This window comes from Haemaphysalis longicornis, unplaced genomic scaffold, assembly GCF_048455015.1.
Source record: "Haemaphysalis longicornis isolate Haplotype H1 unplaced genomic scaffold, Haemaphysalis longicornis Haplotype H1 scaffold_4, whole genome shotgun sequence".
NCBI classification, from domain to species: Eukaryota; Metazoa; Arthropoda; class Arachnida; order Ixodida; family Ixodidae; genus Haemaphysalis; species Haemaphysalis longicornis.
Window position 1 is genome coordinate 57508554 of NW_027526361.1, and position 23720 is coordinate 57532273.

At 47.2% G+C, this 23720-nt stretch overlaps 1 protein-coding gene across 5 annotated transcripts in view; it reads right to left on the reverse strand.

Moving 5' to 3' along the window:
* Positions 1-750: 750 nt before the first annotated feature.
* Hr3 (nuclear hormone receptor 3 ROR-beta) overlaps positions 751-23720 on the reverse strand; it is a 125894-nt gene continuing 102924 nt past the window's right edge. For 3 of the 5 annotated variants that reach the window (XM_077706839.1, XM_077706837.1, XM_077706841.1), the window contains 9 exons: positions 22974-23115; positions 22536-22758; positions 22250-22461; positions 20188-20220; positions 15498-15619; positions 13355-13487; positions 12012-12119; positions 10169-10285; positions 751-8974 (listed from right to left, as the gene is read on the reverse strand). In XM_077706839.1, the coding sequence (XP_077562965.1) occupies positions 8715-8974; positions 10169-10285; positions 12012-12119; positions 13355-13487; positions 15498-15619; positions 20188-20220; positions 22250-22461; positions 22536-22758; positions 22974-23115 (1350 nt within the window). In that variant the 3' untranslated portion in view covers positions 751-8714. The remainder of the gene's footprint in view (positions 8975-10168; positions 10286-12011; positions 12120-13354; positions 13488-15497; positions 15620-20187; positions 20221-22249; positions 22462-22535; positions 22759-22973; positions 23116-23720) is intronic. The other 2 variants (XM_077706840.1, XM_077706838.1) reach the window with 1 other exon arrangement.

A 23720-nucleotide genomic window follows, 5' to 3' on the forward strand; every position in this document is an offset into this window, starting at 1 on the left:
CACTTCATCTGAACGACCAAAGCTTTCAAACAGCATTATCACTCATATAAAACAGCATGGACGCACTGTTTCTCATGAGATCAGGTTATGTGCTGGAATTTCTTTTTCTGCATTTCTTTGGCATGCAGAAAGGCGTGCTTCCAGCCGATTAGTTGGTTTCCACACTTTAGTCGCGTCTAGGTAACAAGACTGACCTAATATGACTCTCTTTGTAAACACACCGTAAACGTTTGGCTTCCAGTAAAACTGGCTATTGTATTTTACGATGCAAGGTATTGCAACACAAGATATGTACCATCAGCAAAGGGGAAAAGATGTACTCAGAGGAACAGTAAAGAGTAAAATGAAGACAGTAAAATTGCAACCACACAAGTTTTTGTTTCACTTCTGCAATGCAGCTACTGCCTGGAATGCGCATTCCAACCTGTCTATTTTTGTTAATCACATTTCAGTTTACTCCTTGTGACGTCTTTTTTTTTGTTTTTGTCGAACAATGTACCGGCGGATCCAGCTTTCCAATTCCAGCGCTCGTAGTAATCTTATCAGTTTAAAGCAAGATAGCTGCAAAGGCTGTTGCAGGGCTTCTTTCCACATTGTTTTTCCTTTTCTTCAACTCTTCGGGTTTGTACTTACATAGGTAAATTACACCGCTTTTGTGCTGTCCTGTCTCAGATGACAATGCCTGGGAAACGAGCGGTGCCTTGCCAACAACAGCAAGAGAGAAAGAGAGAGGGGGCAGCAACACAGGAAAACCTCGAATGATACACTTTATTTCGTGTCACATGAAACGTCTCTTCCTTTATTTATTTATTTGTTTTCAATATATATTACACCGTCGAAATAATAAGTTCCATCCCAAAGAGTTCCGAGCGACACACACAGGAGGGAAGAGAGGGGGCGGCAATAAGAAAAACGACACTCAATTAACGACAGTGAACACACTCACAAAAATAACTTTACATTAGCGAACACATTGTACAGCAGCGGAACGAGAACAGTGATTAGTGGGACGTACAATGGGAGCAAAGGGAGGGTGCAGCCCTTCACCCACACACTCTGCAGCTGATCTGCACGCTGAGGGGGAGGGTACCGACTTTCTCGTTAGTGCATTACTGCCAGCAACAGGCCGGAAAAATGGATGTTTTTGTTTCTCCTCAGTGCGCAAAGGAGCTGCAGTGGTGTTGGGCGAGGGTACGACGAGAGATTCACAGAATGCTTGGCGACTACGACCGACTTACACGAGCAGGAAAGAACAACAAGGAAATAAAATTATCAGTGCGGCCTATCACTCGCAGCTGCGATGGCAGTGTACAAGCTAAGAGGCGAAGTCGAAACGATTGGTGCTGCTGTTGAGAAGAAAAAAAAAAAACTGGTATGGAGAGATGTATCTACAGAGCAGGGTTGTTTTGCGTGACGCTTTGTGCACCGCGTGTGTGAGATAGAGAAAGACGAGGAGTGAAGGGAAAGGGACAAAACAGGGGGAGGCAAGACGTATTCCACCACCAGCCGTTGAAGCTATACGCGACGCTGAATGAAGCTGGCGGGGATGGCTTGCTGGCTGGCGTGATCGGAACAACAGTATATAGTAGTGTGTGTGTGTGTAGCGCGAGCACGGTGAAAATGAAGGCACTCTCTATAATATAATAATATATTATGTTGCGAATATAGTTAGGTTCTCTGAGTGTGTAGTGATTTGCGCTCGTGCTTTTTGCCGATTAGTCGGCCCCTGCTGCGAAGGTGAGCGTGGCACTGTCCCCGGCTACTCTACCTTCATTTTGTCTTCCGCGCTTGGCGAAGTTTCAAAAACGAGCAAACTGCGCAACAGTCGGCGAAAAGGGGAAGGAAGCAGACCTGCGAAGAAGGGGGGAAACGGAACTTTGAAAAGTCTGCGAGAACGCGCCACTGCCCTTGTGAGGTGTGCTGGAAACAAAAGCGCGGGGTAGGCTATTCTTGCTCTATGGCACCACGAGGTAATGCTCTTTAAAACGGCAACAACTGTTCTGACATCCAGTTCTGATCGTTCTGGCTTCAACGTGCTGTTACACATTGCATTCCTTCTGGCCTCAAGCTTTAATTCTCTCCATTTTCTTTTTTCTTTACACACTAAGTATTCTCAGTGACTTCCATGATAACCCAGGGTAAATTTCAGAGGGTGGAAACTCATGATAGGAGAGCTAACTCGGCACGTAGAATTGATTTGATGCTTTTGGGGGTATAAGAGCAAGCTTGTGCGTCGTATCACAATTTACTGAGAATACTGAATTTATCTTTCCTTCTTTTTTTTCCACCCAACTTTCAATGAATTGCTGCCTATCTGAGGAATTTGTGAAAATAATTGTTTCCATATTGCACCACAGAAAACTTGTGCATGCAGCATAAAAACGTGTTTAGTGGCATGTTTTGGAAGGTTTAGAGCCTCTTCATATCATGTACTGTGTACATATGAAAAACATTTAGCAGTAGAAAGATATTTTTTTACTTCATGGACAGGATTCGAATTCTTTGCTATTTATTTTTGGCCCAGATGGTGGGTATCTGTTTTCTCTGGACTGAAATCTAATACACTGATGGGTGATCTGCCTGCACATAGTGCTAAACGGACACCATCAAGAGTTTACACTTAAAACCATATTGTAGAATTTAGCCAGAAGGATGTTTTAAGATAATTTATTTCAACTCTGCCATGTCTCCGGAGTGGGGGTTATGCGAAATGGCGCAGCTGAAGTGAAGCGCACTGACTTAATCTTGATAAGGCAAGCAGAGCTAGCAAAGTCCATGGCTGTCGAGATGCCATACGCCTCACAATTTTTTGAAGCGGTGCTAAGAAATGGGGCATACGTAAAAGAACACAAGTTAAGCACTGTCACACGAGTTATTTTTCCCATGCTATTCATTTCTGCTGCCCCAAAGATATTCAGGTCAATTTAAACAATGGTACACGCGATAAAGCGAGCACCTGTGGCTTTGATTGAACGAGTTGCGCAAGGATTCTGGAAATAAAACAGCTTGCAATTTCGCATTAAAAACTTTGCATGAGAATCTAGGTGCACATTTAGCATTTTTAACAAACAAATACGCATCCAACGAGACATGCATATTCAGACGGTGAAATCGACATTGCCAGTCTGGAAGTTTAGTTAGCTGCGCATTAACGGCACCTCACTGCATTGTGGCCCTGGTGGTGCCACTACAGCTAGTCAAACCCATGCGTGCAAACCTATTCACGCATAACGACAAGCTTTCCAATTTTCCCTAGGTTAACTCAGCCATCCTCAGTCACATCCTGGCGCTCAAGGATTGTCCCGCCAATAATACTGTGTCTTTACAAACTTATCTTCAGCTCTCAGGCAAGGTCATGCGACACCTAGAAGACTGCTCCTTTGGATTCTCGATGCATTTTGTGAAAAAGACGGTGAAGCAAGCGATTACAGGCTCAGGCACAGGACGCAAGCGGTGAGGAAGCAGAGAGAAGTTCTAAGACACTTCCGCCGACAAAGCTGGCAATAACAAGCGACGATGTGATGAAACAACTCTATATATATGTATAAGGAACCTCCCGGGTCCGGCACACTCATTTCGTCCGGCTGCTGTTAAGCCCCGAATGCGGTGCAAAATGGTTGCTCATGGTATGTGGTGTACATATAGTATATCTATGTATGCATGTATCCAGGCATTTATAAAACAACTCTGCAAGAGTGGGAGGTACGGTAATGTTTTGGAAACGCATGAACTCTCCTTTCCCTGTCACTTTTCCCCATGTTCCGCTGGTGACGATGAGATGTTCGTGACAAAAGCGTGGTGAGGGCCTGCTAGAGCGTGCCGATGGTGAATGAAACGCGGCTACACGCGCGCGCCGCCTACCTACTGCGCAATTGTCCGATGATGCATGCTGGAAATGAAAACACGGAACACAACACCCACACTGAAGCAAAGAACACGTTCACTCTCTCGCCTCCTCTGAAAAGGCGGCATGTTTGTACCAGCATACCGACATATTACTAGAGACACGCAATGTCCCGACACATAGGAGCACAGTGGCGCCCACTTTGGGTGGGCCTGTGTGGCAATGCTAAGACTTGCCGCGGCAGTTAGCAACAGTGCACAAGCACGAACATGAAAAGCAACGCACGCAGGATAGAGGTGGGGGGGGCATGGGAGGGAACGCACACATTCACGCCAAGAAACGCGCAGCAAGAAGCTGAGAGAAAAAATAGCTGCAAGGTCACTGTTCTCTTTGTACAAGTGCAAGCCCCTTCTTCAGAATCAAATTTCGCTTCATTTCTCGCAGTTGTGGCTAAACTTTGCAGCATTGAAAGCTTTAAACAACAGCACAGCAAGTTGAATGCAGCATCCAGAGCTGGCAGAAGCTTTAACAAATGCGCCAATGGCTGCTGGCAGGGAGCACCACAGCGAAGGTGAAATTGGGTGCGGGAAGAGACGGGCTTGCGTGGCAACAGCGAGGTGTACGGTTAGAAAGAAGGTGAAATGAAACGATTGAAACGTATGAAAGAAAAGTAGGACAGCATACAATGTACATTTATTCACCTCATGTCATGTCAAAAAACAAACATTCACGTTTGTGCTTCATAAATAAGTGAGCGTATAACATTAAAAAAGGACACATCACTCCATAGGCAGTCTAAAAACATCTAAACCTTTCACCAAAGACAACGTAATTCATAAAAGAAAGGGGTGAGGAAGGATGCATTGTACAGCAAACGGAGCTTGGCAGTAGTCTCGAGAATGCATGTCATTTCTCATACCTCTGCAAATGGATACCTCAGTTGCACATCTCGCTAGACGAACACCGATGTCGCTCCCTCAACATGAGGTGAAAAGAGGAAGAAACAGTTTTGGGGCGGCTTTCTGACAACAGTCCAGAACAGTGACGCATAAAAATTACCCAGTCCACGCTAATGATATCAGCGACAGACGTCACGCGGACTTCTCGCTTACGTGGAAAATAAAATGTATAGGCGCTGGAGATGCATACAAACTTTCTCACGTAACAGCGATCCCATGTCTGCGACACATGCAATTGAAAATGGCTGGGAGAAGCACTTCTGTGATTGACGAACAGAGCCTGCTAAGAGACTTGAATTTATGTCTAGCAATGCGGAGCTAACGTTTGGGAACAGACAGATCACATTAAGTTACCCGCACTTCAGTGCGAGCCAGTGTAAGAGACTCAACCTGAAAGGAAACTTGCGCCTCCTACCAGCTATTTTTCCTTGCCTGCATAGTGCGAACCTGCTTCTCACACATTTGGGCCAATGTCGCTCTTAAGTTGTCCGGCCATTTAAAGAGCAAGCACGAACACAACGCTTGCAGCTAACGCGGAAACGTGCGAATGATGTAGATACCTGAGAGATTTTGCGACACTTGTGACATCCGCTCCAGCCACAAGTGTGCGTGCCTGTCCGCAGGAAAGCCTTCAACTATGGCAAAAACAATAGCTCTGCAACTTCAACGTGCTGTTACTAACTACTCCTCCTCCTCGTCAAAAAAAGGGGGGCGAGGGGGAACTGACACTGCACACTCAATGACACCACTTCAGACGAAGCAAGGCACATTAAAGACGTCTAAGTGATCTGCACAGTCCACTCCGCCGACAGGCGCGAAGCCCGCGCAAACATCTGCCGCTTGGTAGCACCACTCACAACGCGCCGTTGTTACACGGACGCGCTACATTTCTCAACAGGTGACAAGCATGCACCGCTTAACAGGATCGTTCATGAACATGCATAACAAGCTGGCTGCCACACGCCGCCCTCTGGCCTCCACTTTGCCCACGATCAGACAGCAACGCAAAAGAGGAACAAAGGAAACAGACAACAGAAACAATGCGAGAACAGGGAACAGAGAAATGGTGTTGACGCTGCCGAAACAAGGGTGCGGGGAGGGGGGAGAAATGTAGTTAGTATTCTGCCGCGTCGAGAACAATAATATAATATAATATTATGATAATAATAATAATGGTAGTAATTACACATCTATGGAGATCGACCGGTCGCACAGGTGCAGAATATGTACAAGGGGCAGCCCAGAACTCTCCTCTCGTGTTTTGTCTGTATACATGGGTGTTGTCTTGTAGATATCACATTATTGCTTCTCTCTGTCCTTTCCTTTTTTTTTTTAACCTCCCTTTCTCCGGGTATGAATTACCACAGCACATGTTTCTAAACGCTTGCTTACTCCTGAAGACGAGAGATAATACAAAAAGGAAAACTTTCTGGGTTGAGTTTCAGTACGGCTCTACCCGCTGAATGAAGGGTTATGTACAACTTGATGTTTTTTTTTTTTCTCTCTTCAGCTTAGTGGTGGTGTGCGCGGGTGTGTAAGTTTTCATCTGTCTGTGTGTGCGTGTGTGCTTCTGAACTTTATTTTCGCGCTCTACGACGCGATTAAAACTTTTTTTTGCACTTCCTCGTCAAGCAAAAGGACGAGAGAACAAGGGCTCGTAAAAACATGAATGGCTCAACAGGAAAACGCCCGACACCAAACAACATCTGCGCGATAGAAAGTGGGACAGAAAAAGAACAAGTAAGAAAGAGTCAATAATCTCAACAACTTGCGCGGGGACAAATGAGACCCGAACCAGTCGTGGCGGGTGCTTTGTTCACGCCTCAACTTCCCCGCATGCCGCGCGACCCTCAACCTCTGCGACTGAGAAGACGTTGACCTTGGCGCGCAAAATGACCTGAAATGTTTCTCGACTCGTCGTGTGCATTAATAACAGACAACCACCTTCGTCTCCCGACAAGCCGCCGTGACGTCGTCGCCTGTTGTTTCCCTCGGACCGCCGCGCATCAGCTGACGTCACAAAGCACCGATTTTTAGTTTTGCGATAGCTACAAATTGCAAGGGAAGCCCCCGTAATCGACCAGTAAAAGAGATGGCAGTGATGTCGATTTCAGAAGCTATGAAAGGACATGAAAAAAAAAATTGCAATAAGTTGTGCAAGGCAGGTGAACATGATCTGATGGTGAATCAACCTCCTTCAGTGTTCTCCAGTGACACCTGGTGTATGTCGCCTATAGCCTCAGTTCGTTCTTGAGCTGCATGTCTGCGTAGACACTCTCTTACAGAGACAGGTAGTGCAAATGAAAGAGCTATTAACAAAGTGCACAAAGAACTTGCATTACCTCCGTGAAGAAATGAATGATTCTTCCTTTGACATTGTACGGGTACAACCCCCAGCTTGGATATCATATTGATGCATTAACCACTCTTCTCTAGTTAACATGTACATCTCGGCACAACAAAGGCATAAAGGTACAGCTGTTCCAGATATACTCTGTTTGTACACTCAAAAACACGTCGGCAGCGAATGATGAAAAGAAAAATGCATTTACGAACACTATCCTCATCGCAGTAAATAATAAAAAAGGCAATCACACAAGCACTGAGCAAATAACACCACGGACAACCCAATGACCTTGGATGTTTCCACAGTCTGCCCGAACGATTAGCTGTAGTCTTTTCCCACAAGATACAACGCTCGCTCCCAGCAAGGCTTCGCATCTTGGACCATCCTTCCAAAAAAGTGAAGTTACCTTCCCTTCAGGGCAAATGACCAAAAAAACAACTACTGACCTGTTTTTTTTTTCAAAATGTGGCAGAGAAAAAAAAATGAAATGTCTCCGCAACGACGTGTCTTCTCCGGTGGTTTCCTTCAAGCACGATTAAACATCGCAAAAGTCCGGCTTCCGTTGAAAACACAAGACAGCTTGTCAATAATCTTCCCATTGTGTTTCCACCATAGAGAAGACTGAACAGACCCAGTACAATGACGCCAAAATGTGGTGCCATGCCAAAAGCAAAACAGCACTGCTGTGGGCGCTGACACTCCCTAAAAGTGATGTTCACTATGAAAGGGAATCTGAGATAGGACTGGCTCGTGAGAAGCCTTTGCCGCAAGGAATTAATGGCCTGTGGTGATTCTGCAAGTGGTACCTATACATGCACCAGGTGCCTTACTAATCAGTGCCCCATTACTGCTAACGTTAATAGCACTGGCTATCAGAACTGCTTATCAGCGACATAATGCAAGAAAAGGCCCCTGAAATGCTGACTGCCAGTGCATAGAGCAGCTGGATTCAGTTACTAGGTGCCAGGAGGTACCCGTCAGTACCCATGAAATTCAACAAATATTGACACCCGTCAAGAGTACCATTTTGTTCCCGTCGTGACCGTAGTGTTCGTGCATGTAAATAGCACTCAACTGCATTGAGGTCGGCAGCGGCAAAAGGCATCAGAACAGCAAAAGCACTACTGAAAAAAAAAAAAAAGAGGCAGGTGCCTTAACAGGCCAGATGGACGTGCTGGAAACTGAGAGTGCCAATCGGGTCCCCGAAAGGAACCTGTCCTTAACTGAGAAGCATCCGCACAAGGCAGCAGCACCGAACCGCGAATCTTCCTCAAATGAACCATGCGCAAGAATGAATGCGTCCCGGAGAAGACACGTTCGCTTTCGCCGGACCACACTGCGCGGAGGCTGCCTCGGCCTCCACTGTCACCAGCACCAAGGTGTTATCAAGCACAACCGATAAGCCTCGCTACATCCAATCGGCTATCAAACAAGAGGCCAGCTGGCACAGTTGCGGCACTCAGATCCGGAGGACTAAGACGTGGTGATTACTCGTGGCGCCGCCGGGGTCGAGGGGTCCTTGTGGCATTGCGAAGGGTGGAGGGTGTTGGGTGGGGTCAGTGGCTCAGACGTCGACGGAGAATAGCTCCTTGTGGAGGGCGGGGAACTCGAGGTGGGGCACGGTGCGCCGGAACTTGGCCAGGGCATCTATGTGGAGCAGGCTGACCTCGCGCAGGCTGGGCAGCTTGGCGAGCAGGCAGTCGAAAGCGCTCACGTCGCCCTTGTACGGCTGCTCGTGCGTCTTGCCCAGCTCGTAGCGCAGCGACTTGAGGATGGCCGCGTTCAGCCGCTGGATCTCCGAGACGCCCTTCAGGCCCGGCCGGTCTGCAGGACAGGGGCATGCAGTGAAGAAGGGAACAGCCCTCACTGACACGCTTGCCCACAGCACTGCCGACCTCGGACCCCACACGCACGGTCGATTAAAAGAAACGTATCATTGAAATATGTATTGCAATGTAGAGGCACAGTGGTGCTGAGCTTTCAGGAAGATTCAAATGAGAAGAACAGATTAGCAGCGTCCCATCGTAATAGGCAGACAGTGAAGTGACAGCCGTTTACTAGGCATGTTGGGAGGTTTAATTTTATGACCACAGCTGAATGGTGATATAAGATTTAGCAAAATGGAGAAAAAGTTAGAGGAGTAGGTTCATCATCACTATCATCTATGTGACTTAGTCCAAGGGGAAATACAGTAATCAGGGCACATTTTCACCAGAGGCAAGACGCGGCTAACCCACCCCACCTCCCCCGCCCGTCCCCTGGAGAACAGTCTCTTCTTGGCCAGGAAGTGGGTGCACATGGGTTGCAATTGCAATCAAAGGAGGTTGCTCGTCATAATCAAAACTGCGCACTTTAATTATGTTTGTCATAGACAATCAGGGCACACTAACTGAAGTGTAAAGAAAACCTCCCACTCTCTAACATAATCTAAGATCAGGGATGAAATTCTGCAGAAATTTCGTTCATCTGCTCAGACCAGGACACATAAGTGCGTGTCTATTACAGGTCAGCTTTGGCAACCCTTTATTCCCTTTCCTGCTTTGCACGTGATATTTGCATACTAAGCACATTGTTTTTCTATCACAGCCTCCCACAAGCCATGCATTGTTATGAATCACTAAAAAGGCAAGAGTTACAATGAACTTTCAAGATTCTCTTCTTTAAACATATTTGCCAGGACATCTAGAACATTAAACTCTACTTTCGTTTTTTTAATTAAACGGACTATTATGTTGCAGAGATGAGTACTAATCTTCTGGCCACGAATTAATTTCAACAATAACTTTTGACGGTCAAAGCAGCCCCAGCCTGTTCTGACCCAAAGTTCAGCTGACACTTAGCTGAGTAAGCTTTTAGAAGCAGATTACACACGCGTCTCTTAGTTCATTTGCAAACGGATTAGTTCACACGTGACACTTCAATTTTTGGTCTTGATACCTGCTGCCATCCAACAGTTTTTTTCAAGAAGCAATACGTGGCAAGGACGCCTGGTTTTCTTCGTGTGAAAGCTACACTCACCTGGAGCCAGCAGCACGTAGGCAGAGTAGAGCGCCAGCTCTGTTTCGGTGAGCTTCATCTCGGCTATGCTCCGCACAAAGTTGAAGGCATTATTTACAAGCTTGATCTCCTGGGTTTCTGCACGCAAAGATAAAGGAGCACCTGTTTAGCAGTTTACCCAGTCTGCACCCAATTTACTTTGCACAAAAATTTGAATGCTATTCCTGCAGTTCTTCATGCTGTAGTTCTTCACCTGACAAAGCCATAGTTTTGTCAGGTCTCACCATTCACAAAGACTGCAGTTATGTTGCGGCAGTGGCCGAAAAGTCATCAAATCGTGACTGACTCCCAAATCAAAGACGGGCATTTTACGCTTTGTATGTGCAAACTCTCCTCAGCGGTAGATGTTGCAGTAGTAGAACCAACTGAAGGCTTCCGAAGTTTCAGGCAGTAGTTTTGGGAGGATCTAAATTACTCCTACAACCGGAGCAGTGGCGCTTCATGTCTAGGCATGTTCCTGAAAGCAAATATTTTGGTGGTTGCCTCAAATCATGTCATTTCAATCAGAGAAAGGCCAGTTAAGTGCTCAAAAATTTCCATGACAACTCTGACCACGGCTGACAGAGGCTGTAGTAACCCGGAAAAAACAAAAAAAAAAAGGTGGGTCAGGGAGGACAGGCCAGAGAAGCAGCCTGTTTTTTAAAACAAAATTCCGTGTGTTTTAGCACTGAACCACTCCTGGTGTAGTGACAAATCTGCAAATCCTCAGCAGGCGCCACCAAATTCAACTCCGCAGGAATTAGTCCAGGGAAGCCACCTGGCATGGAGCACAATTGTGAGCTTTATTGCAAGCCTATGACATTGATGATATCGGGGCAGAATGCAACATGGCAGAAGTCCCATTAGCTACAAGTGTCTGACAAGATGCAAGTGTTCACCAATGAGATGCTTGCGTGCACCTACAATTTAAATTTAAGTGTGCAGGAGCAGTAGTGGAAATTTCCCTGTGCCTCTATTATTTCACTGTTTTAATAATACTTTGTGAGGCACGCAGCCAGCATGACATTGAATCACAAATGTGTTGGGCTGGGCTGTTTCAACAAGGCTGGGCATTGTTGAAACAGGATGCAGTGCGTAACCTTTTCTTCAGCACCTTAGCAAACGAAGGCACTTGCCCAATGAAAAGTGCGCAGCTAACCCATCATTTTCGGTAGTCGAGGAACTTGCAGTTCCACTGACCTTTCACTGAACTACACATTTCCAGTTCACACCTCGACGTTTCGAACATTGAGACCATGCACGCCTCTTGCGTTTTCCTTCACAGACCTTGTTAAACAGCGTAGTCACACCCATAAAAGGTGCAGTGGCCATATATAGCAGCGGAAAATCTGGTTCCAGCGTCTAGCCGCACGTCGACAAGGGTGACATTATGAACCACCGAGAAGTTTTCCATGTTTACCGGGCATGGCTCATGAACAAGCTCAAAAGATGCCTGTGGCTACAGAAATCATAACTTTGTTGTTATAAAACTGTTTTAGAGTTGTTTTATCAATACAAATTAAAACTCACGAAAGAGTTATTTGTCAGAAATTTCTTAAAAACTGCATGCAAGATGAACAAAAAAAAATGTTGCTGCTGTCAATGCTTTGTCGTCAGGCACGACAAGAAGCCATGCCGCAATCCAGACCAAGTAAGAATGGAACATTGTCAGATGATGGCACTGGAGTAACAGTTTTTTTGCTTTTTTTTCCCTCCAGTATACATCAGTAAGAAACCTTAAGGATGCACCCAAAAGAAAGGCATGCGCTTGCATGTCCTCAGTTTAAGCACCGAAGAAACAGTCTCTGCAACAACAATTGCTCACCTTGCGTGATGAAGGCGTCCATGGGGAGGAGACTGTCGTTGTAAAGCACAGAACCCGTTGCGACGTCAAAGTACCTGCTCATCCTCAGTATGCACAACTCAAAGCTCCCTGCAAAAAAGAAACAAGTGGACAACGGTCAGCCTCGGTTCAGCAGTCACTGGAGGAGCTGTTCTGCTCATCTTTCATCTTCCTTCCCGCGTTTCCTTCTCGCTGGTTCCTCCGGGTTCGTATAAGGGTCGCCGTAGCGTAGAAGGGGCCCTCAGACACAAAAAAATTACACGACGCAATTTGGAACGGAAAGCATGCTTCGCCTCAAGCAGGGCCGATGTGTGGGAAAGCACCTTTACGACGAGGTGTTTGAAAAGAACTTGCGGCAAGGTCATGCAGTGCCAACGTTTCCCAAAGAAAACAGAAAAAATGAACAAGAAAGAAGGAAAGCTAAGGAGATAGAACGCAATAAATATAAACTGGTAGTGAATTTCAGCCCGGCTACTGACGGTGTTCTGAACTGAAATTTTTAGTAAGCTAGGAAATAGGGATTTGTTAGAAAAAGGCAACAAGAAAGCAATAAAGGGGATAAGACATAAAAAAACATGTCATACACGCACATAAAACATAAACACTTGGAAAAAGATAGCAAAGAAAACAGCTCGAAATGAATGCAGATGGACACCAAACATTTACAAGCATGACACTCTTACGCAACCTAGAAAATTTGTCTCGCAGCACTTTATTTTTTATTTGGGGGCATTTTAGGTACTGATGCTTGTGTGAAAAGTTCTAATGCCTAAAAATAAAGCAGTAAAGGACATTACTTCTTATGCAAGATGTAATACCTGTATCCTAAGGTGTTTTTGAGTTCATTTAATTTCCATGCGGTCTTAAATCACACACGGTGCAAACAAGACATGCTACACTACACTAACTCACTGTGCATGGCACTGCACATTAAAACTAACAATACACCAAGTTTTACCCTCAGCAAAGGTGCCAGGATCAGTGCAGACGAGATAATTTACCATGAAGGCCAAACAGAGGCATTTGCTTAAGTCAAATTATGCAACTTCTTCAAACTGTACAACCTCTAGCAAGATAAAGTGTCAGTAGCTTCTGCTTAGGTACCTCACCGTCAGCCACTGCTTGAGCTCAACAATAGTAGCAGAGTGGGCAATTCGCCTCCCCGCATATTGTGACAGGAACGGAATCGAGAATTTACCCACAATGGCTAAGACAAGACCGCGCGGTAGTCCTTCAGCTCACATCTACACAAAAAGTGTCATGCGGATCAAGCTAGATATAAAGTAACTCGCATGGCGTCCAGAACAAAATAAATGGTCACGTACCTGCTTTCAGCAGCACAATTTGGTCATCTTGGGAAAGCTTCATGAACCCAGGGACCATCTTGGCGAACTCGATTATCTGCTGGATGATCTGTGTCAGTTTCTGCGCGCAGTCGAGCCACAGCTCCTCGTGGGCCTAGACAATGAAAAATCCAGTTGTAAGCACAAGAACACGGTGGGACTGCATTCGCTTGTTTCAACTACGCCTGGCTTTTTTTTTTTTTTTTTTTTGACATGTTGCATAGCGAGGCAGTTTTTCAACCGAGGATTTTTCCGGCCACTAAAAGGCCCGCGAAAGAAATGTAGCAGGTGTCCTCCACCTTTTGATGATGATGATGATGATTGCTATTGGTTTCCCCTTTGTAGCGGGGTGATGACGTGTCATCGCACCAAAAAAGACTAATATATCCATGTCTTATACTCTTGGTTTAATACTAGCGCTGCTTAGGGCAGGCAAAAAAAAAAAAAAACTTATTAGGCACAAAATACTTTTTTTTTTCCTGTTATAGGTGGTAACTGTCCTAGGCAATATTCCCCTCTCTGCTTTTCGTCCACCAACATTCTAATCTTCTTTTCGTAGCCTCGGCAGCCTTGAAGTTCCAGAAGCCCTTAAATCCTAGGGCTTCTGGAAGCCGAATATTTCCCTCATGTAGATTTGGAAGAACACCCTCGCATTCTAACGCTATGTGCCGCATAGTTTCTGTTTCTTTACCGCAGACCACGCATACCCCATCATTTTGTGAATGCTTCCCCACAACGTTCGGAAACAACCTGCTCTAGCCTTTCCCTGCCAAAAGTTGGCTTTGCCGCACACCTTGCACATGCTTCTGGCTTCACTGCATAAAGGGCGCCGTTGGGTCGGCTTTTTTGCACAGCACCGCAGTTGGGCGGGAATTTTGCACACAGAAAACGCGGTCCCAAAACTCTTTTACGGACCACGAGTATCGCCCTGACAACACGTTGCGTGTCAGTGTTCTCTCTCCACTTGAGGGCGGATTCCTCTATTGTTGCAAGTTCAGAATTCCCAGCAAAATTCATGGTATGTATGTATGTATTCATTGTTCTTAGGAAAGGGAGATCCACCAACAGGCGTAAATTGTCTCGCCTAGGGGGCGGACACCGGAACGACGCTTACGAAAAAAAAAAAACGACCTTGAAGAAACCTAAAGATGACCAATGTAAGCATAAGCTGAACACCAACGCACGTTGCCATAAAAATTGCGACAGCCAGAGCTTTTTTTGTAGCAGCTTTTTTTGTATGCCTCACTCTTTTCGACCTCTGACAGCAATCCTTTCATGTACACAAATAAATTAAGGCCTGCGCGAAGGCGTCTATGACATCACTAGGTGGCCGATGCAAAAGTAACATGACAGCAATCGGTCACCCATAACATGACCCCTAATGTCAATAACACCACTGGGTGACCGATGCAAAAAGAACATCGCTCTGCGACACGGTCAGATGGTGGAAGTAAGCCAAGAAAATAGCTTACGCCACTTTTCGCATCTTCTTTTCGCCGAATTCATATCGCACTGCATTTGAAGCAATCAACGGTATTATTTTTGTTCTGTGGCTACTTTCATTAAAATGAATCAAGCTTCGCCATTAAGCGATTGAGCTATGCGAAGAAGCCAGCCTTCCGGCATTTTTGTTAGAACGGGATAAAATTAAGCTTCGCCACTACGCAACTAAGCTGTGAGAGGAAGCCAGCCTTTCGACATTCTTGTCGGAACTAAATAAAATCAAGCTTCGCCACTAAGTGTTCGAGCTACGCAAAGAAGCCACCTTTACAACATTTTTTTAGCAAAATTTTGCCGCCACATGTAATGGCGCACGTCTGTCCAAGAAGCAAACAAAATGCAGAAATCCTAGAGTAACAAAAAAAAAAAGAAAAGAAAACGGAAGCGGTAATAGCAGAGAAAGAGGCCAGTCAGGTCTCCACACCTAAAGCAACCTATTTTTTGGTCTGTGCTCGATGGTTTCAATTTACAACCTCACGAAGCTTGAGTTCGCGTGATACAGGTCGAAAGGCTTTGCAGATGCGAAAACCTGCAGGATAGACACGTTCTTACGTCCCAGCGGCGGATGGCGATCCTGCGGGAAGGAGGAGGAGGAGGAGGAAGAGAAGGAGAGACAAAATCGCACCATGTTTTTGTAGAGCATGACGCGCGAGATGTCGAGCGGTTTCCTCATCAGGTCCTGAATCTGTTCCGTGCTGTAGAGGCAGGTGCGGTTGTGCGCGTCCGAAACAGTCTTCGCAAGCAGATCTGCGCACACAACACAGTGGCGGCGGCAGCACGCCACCCCGAGGTCAGCACGCTCCCCCGTACACAAGCAAAAGTATCTCGTGCACAGGTGACAGGGGGAAGGTGGAGCGTTAAGAACGACTTTCTTGTTTATGTGTACACAATCGCAGTTGCCCACCCTTGTTCGCCCATATTACACCCCTTTATTCCGCTTCATTACTTTTCCGACTTCACTTGTTATTGTTTTCGGAGGAAATTCATTTTACTTATTCAATAGCGAACAAACGCAAGGACAACTGTTTGAGTGTGAGCATTTCCAGTGGAAAGAAAAAGCGAACAAGGCATCGCGACGGTAAAACAACAAACAAAGGTGCAAGCTCGTTTTCACATAGTCGTGAGCATGCCTCTTTTTTTTTTTTTTTATTCCTCCGTGACGAACTGCGTGCCTGACGAGAGTAGGCGCGGCACGTAAACTAGGGGTCGCTGTAAAAAATCCTTAAGAAGCTAGTTGGCTTGGGTTTCGCTTCAGACGCTTTCTTTGTTTTATGCTTAAAACATTTATATAGGACCGTACGGTAAACCCGACGCTTGACGGCAGTCCTTGCATTTATTTTCCCAGCAAAAAAAGTAACAATTACTTTCCCGAACGATCATAGAGCCGTTCATAGAACACTGACTTCCCTTGACCAATCTTACCCACCCTTCTCCCCCTCAGTGCCTTGCTTGAAAACAAGGAAGGCAAAACGCTCCACATACTGAGATGCGCTAGTATTGTAAATCGGTTCGCGCTCGCGTAATTCGGGAGATATTCGTGCATTACGCCACGTACGTATAGCAACGAAGTAAAAGCGCTCGGAACAATCACATTTAGCACTTTTGAAGATAACGGGGGTGTCAGCCGCGAGCGAGAGCCGAGTCGGCTGCTCCGCTCGCGGATGCGCGCATGCGCTGACTTGCGTCACACCCTCTTTGTTTTTGTTCATTTTTATTTCTTGCTTTAAACGCCTTCGAGACCGGAAAAACATTTTACGAATTCTTTCGTGCTCGTTCGGGCGCAATATAACCTGACGGAACTTTTCAAAGGCGTGCCAAAAATTTCACACAATTCCGGACGTGTCTTCGACTAACGGCCCCTATCTTCGGCCGTGCAATCGCTACTTCTGTTTGCCTGCGTGACGTCACATTTCTCAAAGAAAAGGCAGGCACTGCACGTCGATCAACGTTTTCCACGCTCAAATGCTTATTACACTGCATTCTCACAGAATGAAAACGTGTTTAGTTTTATTTTTACGAATGGTCGCCTTATTCCCTGCACGTGGCAAAATTACCGGCCCTTTATCCTAACCACGTAGCACCAAGACTTCAAATGTTTACAGGACAACCTAGACCAAGCACAGTGTCGTGTTTGTTACTGTGTAGGGTTGCCTGCGGCGGAAATTACTTAAACAAATCTGAAGCAGACGTCCATATTGTCAGTTGGCCTCACTACAAACTTCGTTCACATCTTTCTAGATTTCTGCAGCAGTACCACGGCTTTGTAAATATTTATCGAAAACTTTCACGATATGACAACAATTAACTACGCAACTACACATGCTCTCTTGTGCAGCAGACCAATTCGCGAAAAAATGAACTTCAGAATTCGAAAAAAAAAAAGTAATCCGGGGCCGGGCGGCTCATTTTCGAGACCAAACGGTAACTGACATTACGCAAGCATGGTCAACTTTAAGTTTTCTTGCATGCGCACACAAGAGATTAATTGGCTGCTTTGCAGTCGGGTCAACTGGGCTAAACTCGGGCTAAAAGCGGAAGAAATTTTAGTCGGCCCACTTAAAGAAACAGGACGCCATGTGGGCAGAAATACTGCCGCTCAAACGCCGACTTCTGCAGTCGAGGAATAGCGGAACTTGCAGCGCCAAATTTAGACACATATTTGTCAGTTTTTCTTAACAGTGCGCTCAAGCACACAACATAATAATGCAGCCAGTTTTTTTTTTTTTTTTTCGACCAAGCTCAGAATTCATTCTGGAGCAGGCAATTTCGCTGACTCATCCCGTTCGAATGTAACCTTGTACCTGCTCGTTAGGCTACCCACGCAAAAGGTATATAGTGATCTATGGACGCAAAAAACGTCGTGTCGCGCAGTTCGGTTGGCTGAGACGTGAAATGACGTCATTCTTTAAAGTTGTTACGACAGTTGCGGCAACAGTCTGAACCCGGCCTTACACGTAGATAGTAAGAACAACACTGAGTAATGAGGCACATATTCCTACCGGTACTACCACAATTTAACCGGCAGTAAGAACGGCAGCAAAGCTTCGCGAATGCCGTAGCGGGCCACCTCACTGATAAACGCGCAGCAAAAAAAAAAAAAAAAAAAAAAAACACCACGCTGACTAATCGCCGTCCGCCGCAACATGTGCTCGCAGTGGCTGGCATAGAAGCGAACTTTCTGTTATTGTGGAAAGAATTTCTGACGTCATTAAAACATTGCTCCTGAAAAAAGGCCCGCCGCGGTGGCTCAGTGGTTAAGGCGTTACGCTGCTGAGCACGAGGTCGCGGGCTCGATTCCCGGCCGCGGCGGCCGCTTTTCTGATGGAGGTGAAAAGCAAAAACGCCCGTGTGTACGAGATTTCGGCGCACGTTAAAGATCCCCAGGTGGTCAAAATTAATCCGGAGCCCACTACGGCGCGCCTCATCGCCTGCGTTGCGTCGGCTCGTTAAACCCCACAATCAATCAATCAAATCAATCCTGAAAAAAGCGACACTGCTTACAAATGGTAACGTACAAAGGGCAACACACTTGTCTATAACACAGCTTTGGTACTTCTAGCCTTGTCCTTCGTCGCCCGAAAAGGGTTAGAAGAAAACTACCACGGCGTTCAGAACTTAAACACCCGTTTTGTAAACGCTTTTTTGCAAAAAGTTTCAGAGGTAACTAGTTGAAATTGAACTCGCTGTTTTAGACAAGTGTGCTGCGCAGTGTACACATACACAACACATGTAAAAACAAGTCGAATTTTAACCCGATTCTCCCGCTTTCATGCGCGTCATTGTCTTCCCATACCGAGAGCCACCTGCGCATGCGCCGCCACGCGCAGGAGCGCTTCCATGCCGCGCATTGGAGCAAACGAAACCAGGCCACGGCGAGGCGCTGGTGCGTCGACTTACCTTTTCTCAACTTACAATCCGAACAGGCCGAACGAAGTGGCGTCACATTCAACTCGATGTGGCCTCTTAAGGGAACACAACAAAACTATACGGTTCATGCACCGCCGCAACTTACGGCGCTCTGAGACAGTTCCAGGAACAGCCCGGTAGCGTGCGCGCGGCTCGACCTCGGTTTTGTAACCACCTCGCCCTCCCTGACCTCTGCTGTGACCTTTAAAGTTAGCTTTCCCGCACGGCGTTTTTTTTTTAAGTGAGCTTTTGGGCGCTCAAAGAGCGCTTGAAAACAACAGGTCCTACTTGTGTTTCCACGCGTGCTTACCCCTCCAGCTTCGCTGCTAAGGAAGGAAGGTAACTTTACAGGCCACAGATAAAGGTATCTAAAACCACCAGCACATTTTTCTTTTTCCACGAGGTGGCAGTACTAGCCACTACAAGAACCCAAACACAAGTATGTTGTAGCTATTTATGTCAACCTAGCGAGCGATACAATTTTGTTGGAAATTTCATTACTTTTTTTTTCCTTTCGCTTCCCCACTGAGAACAGATTTTTTTTTTTAACCAGGGAATTTTTGGCAAAAATGCGAGCGTAGCCGTAAGCAACTACGCGCCTCTCCGCTCTCGAAAGTGGAACCCTCTCCTTTCACGGCAAGCGAGCTGGCAAACAAGCGACGCGAACGTCCTCATGCGGAGTTGACGCGCAACACAGGGCCACACACCGGGCACGGGACACACGTAATTCAAACGGGAGGCGATACGGCAGCGGGCAGGGGGACTTTACCTCTCAATCCTTGCAAAGCAGCGTGGGAGCGGACACAAAAGGAGGAAGAAGAGAGAGGGAAAAAAAATCAAAACAGGCAGCAAGTGACGAATAAACGGCGGCATGGAGCAAAACAGCTATCGCCCTCACACTACATCGGCCCCAAGCCAACTATGGCAGCACTAGCGACCTGAAAGAACGGGTGCAGATAATCATCTCCTTCAATGTTTAATCGCTGTCACCATTCATCTCGCGTAGTAGGCCCCGTCGGGTGGCTCGTGCCACAGGCTGAACTGGTCAATAAGAAACTGTTGTTCGGCAGACACCGCTAGCGCCTTAGCGTTGACCGCAGCAACCATAATCTCGCAGCAGTAATGCCTAAAGACAAAACGTTCACCCAACTAGCGATTAAGCGGCGATTAAAAGAGGCCACGTTATAAACGTCCCACATCCGTCCCGCTTTTCCTGGGTGTCACTCTTCGGGTCTATCACAGCTTTATTGCTTGGTAATCGACAGCAGGAAACAGTTCATGTGCTGACAAAACCGTACGTTCAACCCATCGCATGTCCAGAAAGAAAAAAGGAACGAAAAAAAAAAATCTGGGGTATACGGTGCCCACACCAGCGCAGAGAGAACGCGTGGGTGCTCGTCAACACTAACCTTCTTGGGAGGCCGATTTCAAATCTGAATCTTCTGTGGATCCGCGTGAAAAGGCAAAAGAGACACAAGCAGATTAGCCAGGGCGCACTTGTCGGGACCTGGGCGAGAGGAACGCTCAGACAACGGTGAACACGGCCACAACCACGAACGGACGGGCTGTTAGTGCCGCACTTGCGAGCCATGCAGCGGGACAGGACAGTGGGGAACGACTGACCCGGAACGGTTAGTCAAGCTCGATGCGCTGTTACATCTCGTTGCATGCCAGGCGCTGGCGTGCCTTTAAGGGGCAGGTCACGTCGGAGAGCAACAAGGACTGTCTTCAAGTCTTCAAGTGTTACGTTCGGTTCGTTCAAAGAGCGCGGGTCTTTAGTAGCGCTGCCTGCTCATCCGTCAGTTTCTGCTCCTTCAAACAGGAAAGGGAAACATCTTAACAGGGAAAATGGCAATTTTTCATGACTGGTAAACGCAGCTTTACGCTCGAGTAGGTAGGAATATTTTTAAGCGCGCTGGAGCTGCCGACGACTTTCGTTGTTCTTCCCAGCTAGACGACCTAATTTCTCAACTTTTTTTTTACGTTTACGCTACACTCGGTTCTCAAACTAATACCGCTTTTTTTTTTCGAGAAAGGGCTAGACCTCAATGTTTATTTTTATGCAGCAGCGAGCGATCAGTTTGGTAAGCTGAAGTTGAAAATACGCCTTTGGGCATTGAGTGAACGCAAAAACACTTAGCTTGGATACGTTACAACGTTATTTGGCTTCCTCTTCAATTATTAAGCCACTGTAATGGGGCAGTTCTAACGGACCTAAGCTAGAAGTACGGTGATGTCTAAGCACTTTTTATTGGCTGTGAATGTGAAAGCATGAATGCCCAGTTGAACGCCCGAGACACCTCGTTCCCGCCTCGCCTTGTCTGAAAGCTTCGTAATTTTATCGTTTGAGACGCTTTGCCTCGCGATCCGCCTTAACGCTTTCGAATGGCTTCGATCTGTTTCCTACGAGTTTCACCGCTGCTCGTTCCTGCCGTCGCATAGTTGACGACAGAAGTGAATTTTGCTGCTTGTCTATTCGTTCGTCTGCCTGCGTTCTTCTGGTCCCTTACTTCATTTCCGGTGCGCCGTAGTAGACGACCACAATTCTGCAACGCCGTGTTTAATCTCACGCTATGGAACGCTTCCCAGGGAGCCGTGTCACGCCTTCTGACACCAACAACGGTCGCTCAATAAATCATTAGCTTTAGCATTGGCTTTTGCACTAAAACGGCTGAATTCTATGCTCTCGACGGTGACGCACCCCCGAGGCACGCCGATTAGACCGGAGAAAGCATGCCCGAGACCCTTGTTAGTTAACGGCATGCGACCAAAAGGAGAATACTGCAACACGAGATAACCGTCTTTCATTGGCGTTGTTTTTCTCCATTTAAATTAGAAGACAAGTCTCGCATGATGTCTGACTACAGACATCGCTTCCCCCCAAACCTCCGACACCACTTACACGAAAAGCATAAAGGTGACAAAGGCACGCAGCACAGCCAGCAGTTAAATCCGGTCTATAGGGACTTGCGCTCCAGGTAGGATTGACCGTTAACGACAAACGTAATACGGAGGCGCCTTGTGCAAGCTTGTAGCAAGGGCTGCTCACAGAACAAAAAGCGCTGCAACTTTATGAACGTGTAGCAAATGCAATCATTGCATGTCTAATCTGAAGGGCCCTGAAATTGCTAGAACAGGGCTTTTTGAGCAGAGTTTCCCGATACTTTTACACCTCATTTTGAAGCAGAGTGACAGTATTGCGTGTATTCGCATTAAAGGTTCTAGCAGCGGTAAGCTGTCGTTTGTGACACCGCCTGCAGGAATCACTGGTAACAACACCGATGGCTCTAATGACATCACTGGGGGTGCGCGGGATTGCAGCGCCCCCATATGATAACCGCCACCACCACCACAGCCGCCACCACCACCGCCACCAGTATCGACAAAGGCGCGAGAGTTGCACCGGAAGAACAGACACCCCGGGTGGGAGGAGGAGGAGGGAGAGGAGGAGGAAGAGGAGGGCGGACTGACCGAGGTGCGAGGCGAGCGAGGAGGCAGGCACCGCGACAGGAGTGGTGGTGGAGAGCAGACCATTGGTGTCCGCCGTGGAGTCGAGCTGCTGGCGCTGCTCGAAGGTGGTGCTGTCCACGAAGTCGGTGTTCATCTCGAACGTGATGGTGGGCGTGGCCGCGTACGCGTACCCGTTGGGCGTGTACGAGGCCAGCTCCTCAGAGTACGGGTACCTGCGAGCAACGGCGGTCGCGCTTCAAGCCCTGTCCACTGTCCACGAATGACCTCCCTCGCCCGCCCCGCTTACCCTCCGTTGAGGAAGGGCACGACCTGGTTCGAGGAGGAGGGCGTCTGCTGCTGGTCGAAGACGGAGCTGTCGGGCGACGTCTCGGTGGCCTGCTGCGCCGGCTGCGTCGAGCTGGCCGCGGCGGCCGCGGCGCCTTGGGGCCGCACCAGCTGCGCCCGGTGGAAGCGGACCTCGTCCTCCACCTTCTCGCGCTGCTTCTTCGACATGCGGCCGAACTTGACCGCTGCGACCACAACAACGAGGGAGATGTCCGGTCACAGGAGCACAGTGCGTCGCTGCCGCTAATTTCTCTCACCCCCTTCTCTTTTCAACCCTAAAAGGATTCTATCACACTGCATAGTGTTTTGCTGTTATTGTCAACTTTGCAACAATCACCCTTACTTGCAATAGCTTCCCTCCCAAGTCAGTTAAGGAGAGAGAGATAGGGCTGGCACCTACCGTCTCGGGACATTCCTAGCGCGAGGCACTTTTGTAGCCGGCAGTACTGGCATCGGTTCCTGTTCACACGGTCAACCACGCAGTTCTTTTGCCGGGGGCACTGGTAGTTCACCACGCTGGACTGGCTTCTCCTGAAGAAACCCTGCAAATGCACGCAAAGAAAAAGGGAGAAGGGAGGGCAAGCGAGGGCGGTCAGCGTCACAGAGCTTTACCTCAACCTAAACTAAGAGGCTGACAGAACAGGGGCACCATAACGAGATTACGGATCATCGAAAAAGCTGTACTTCGTAAAAGAGTTTTAAAAGACTTACAGAAATTGCTCCAACTAACTCGCTACTGAATACTGCATGTCGTGAATGATGAACGAAATTTTAGCTACCCATTTGTCTCTAATTCCGGAAACATTTTCCACCCAGTCTTCAATGATTTCCGTTCTCTCCGCATTCAATCTCCATGCCGCAATTGATCAGGGTCGGCCCAAGCTCGCTCAGCAACATCTAACTTGCCTCTGAGCAAACTCAATTATACGTAAAGTCTGAACTCTCCTTCAAATTACACTTCCAATGCTGTGCGGACAAGTAATCCCAATGATGCAAGAAACTGCTTTCTTTTCTTTTCTTTTTTCTCAGCACCAGATGTCACACTGGTAGCAGATGCGGCTGCGCAGCTGACAAACTTCAGAGGCCATTCTCGAGTACGCTACGCGTACCCCCCAGCTCGATCTTTTCGGTAGACTCAGATGATGAG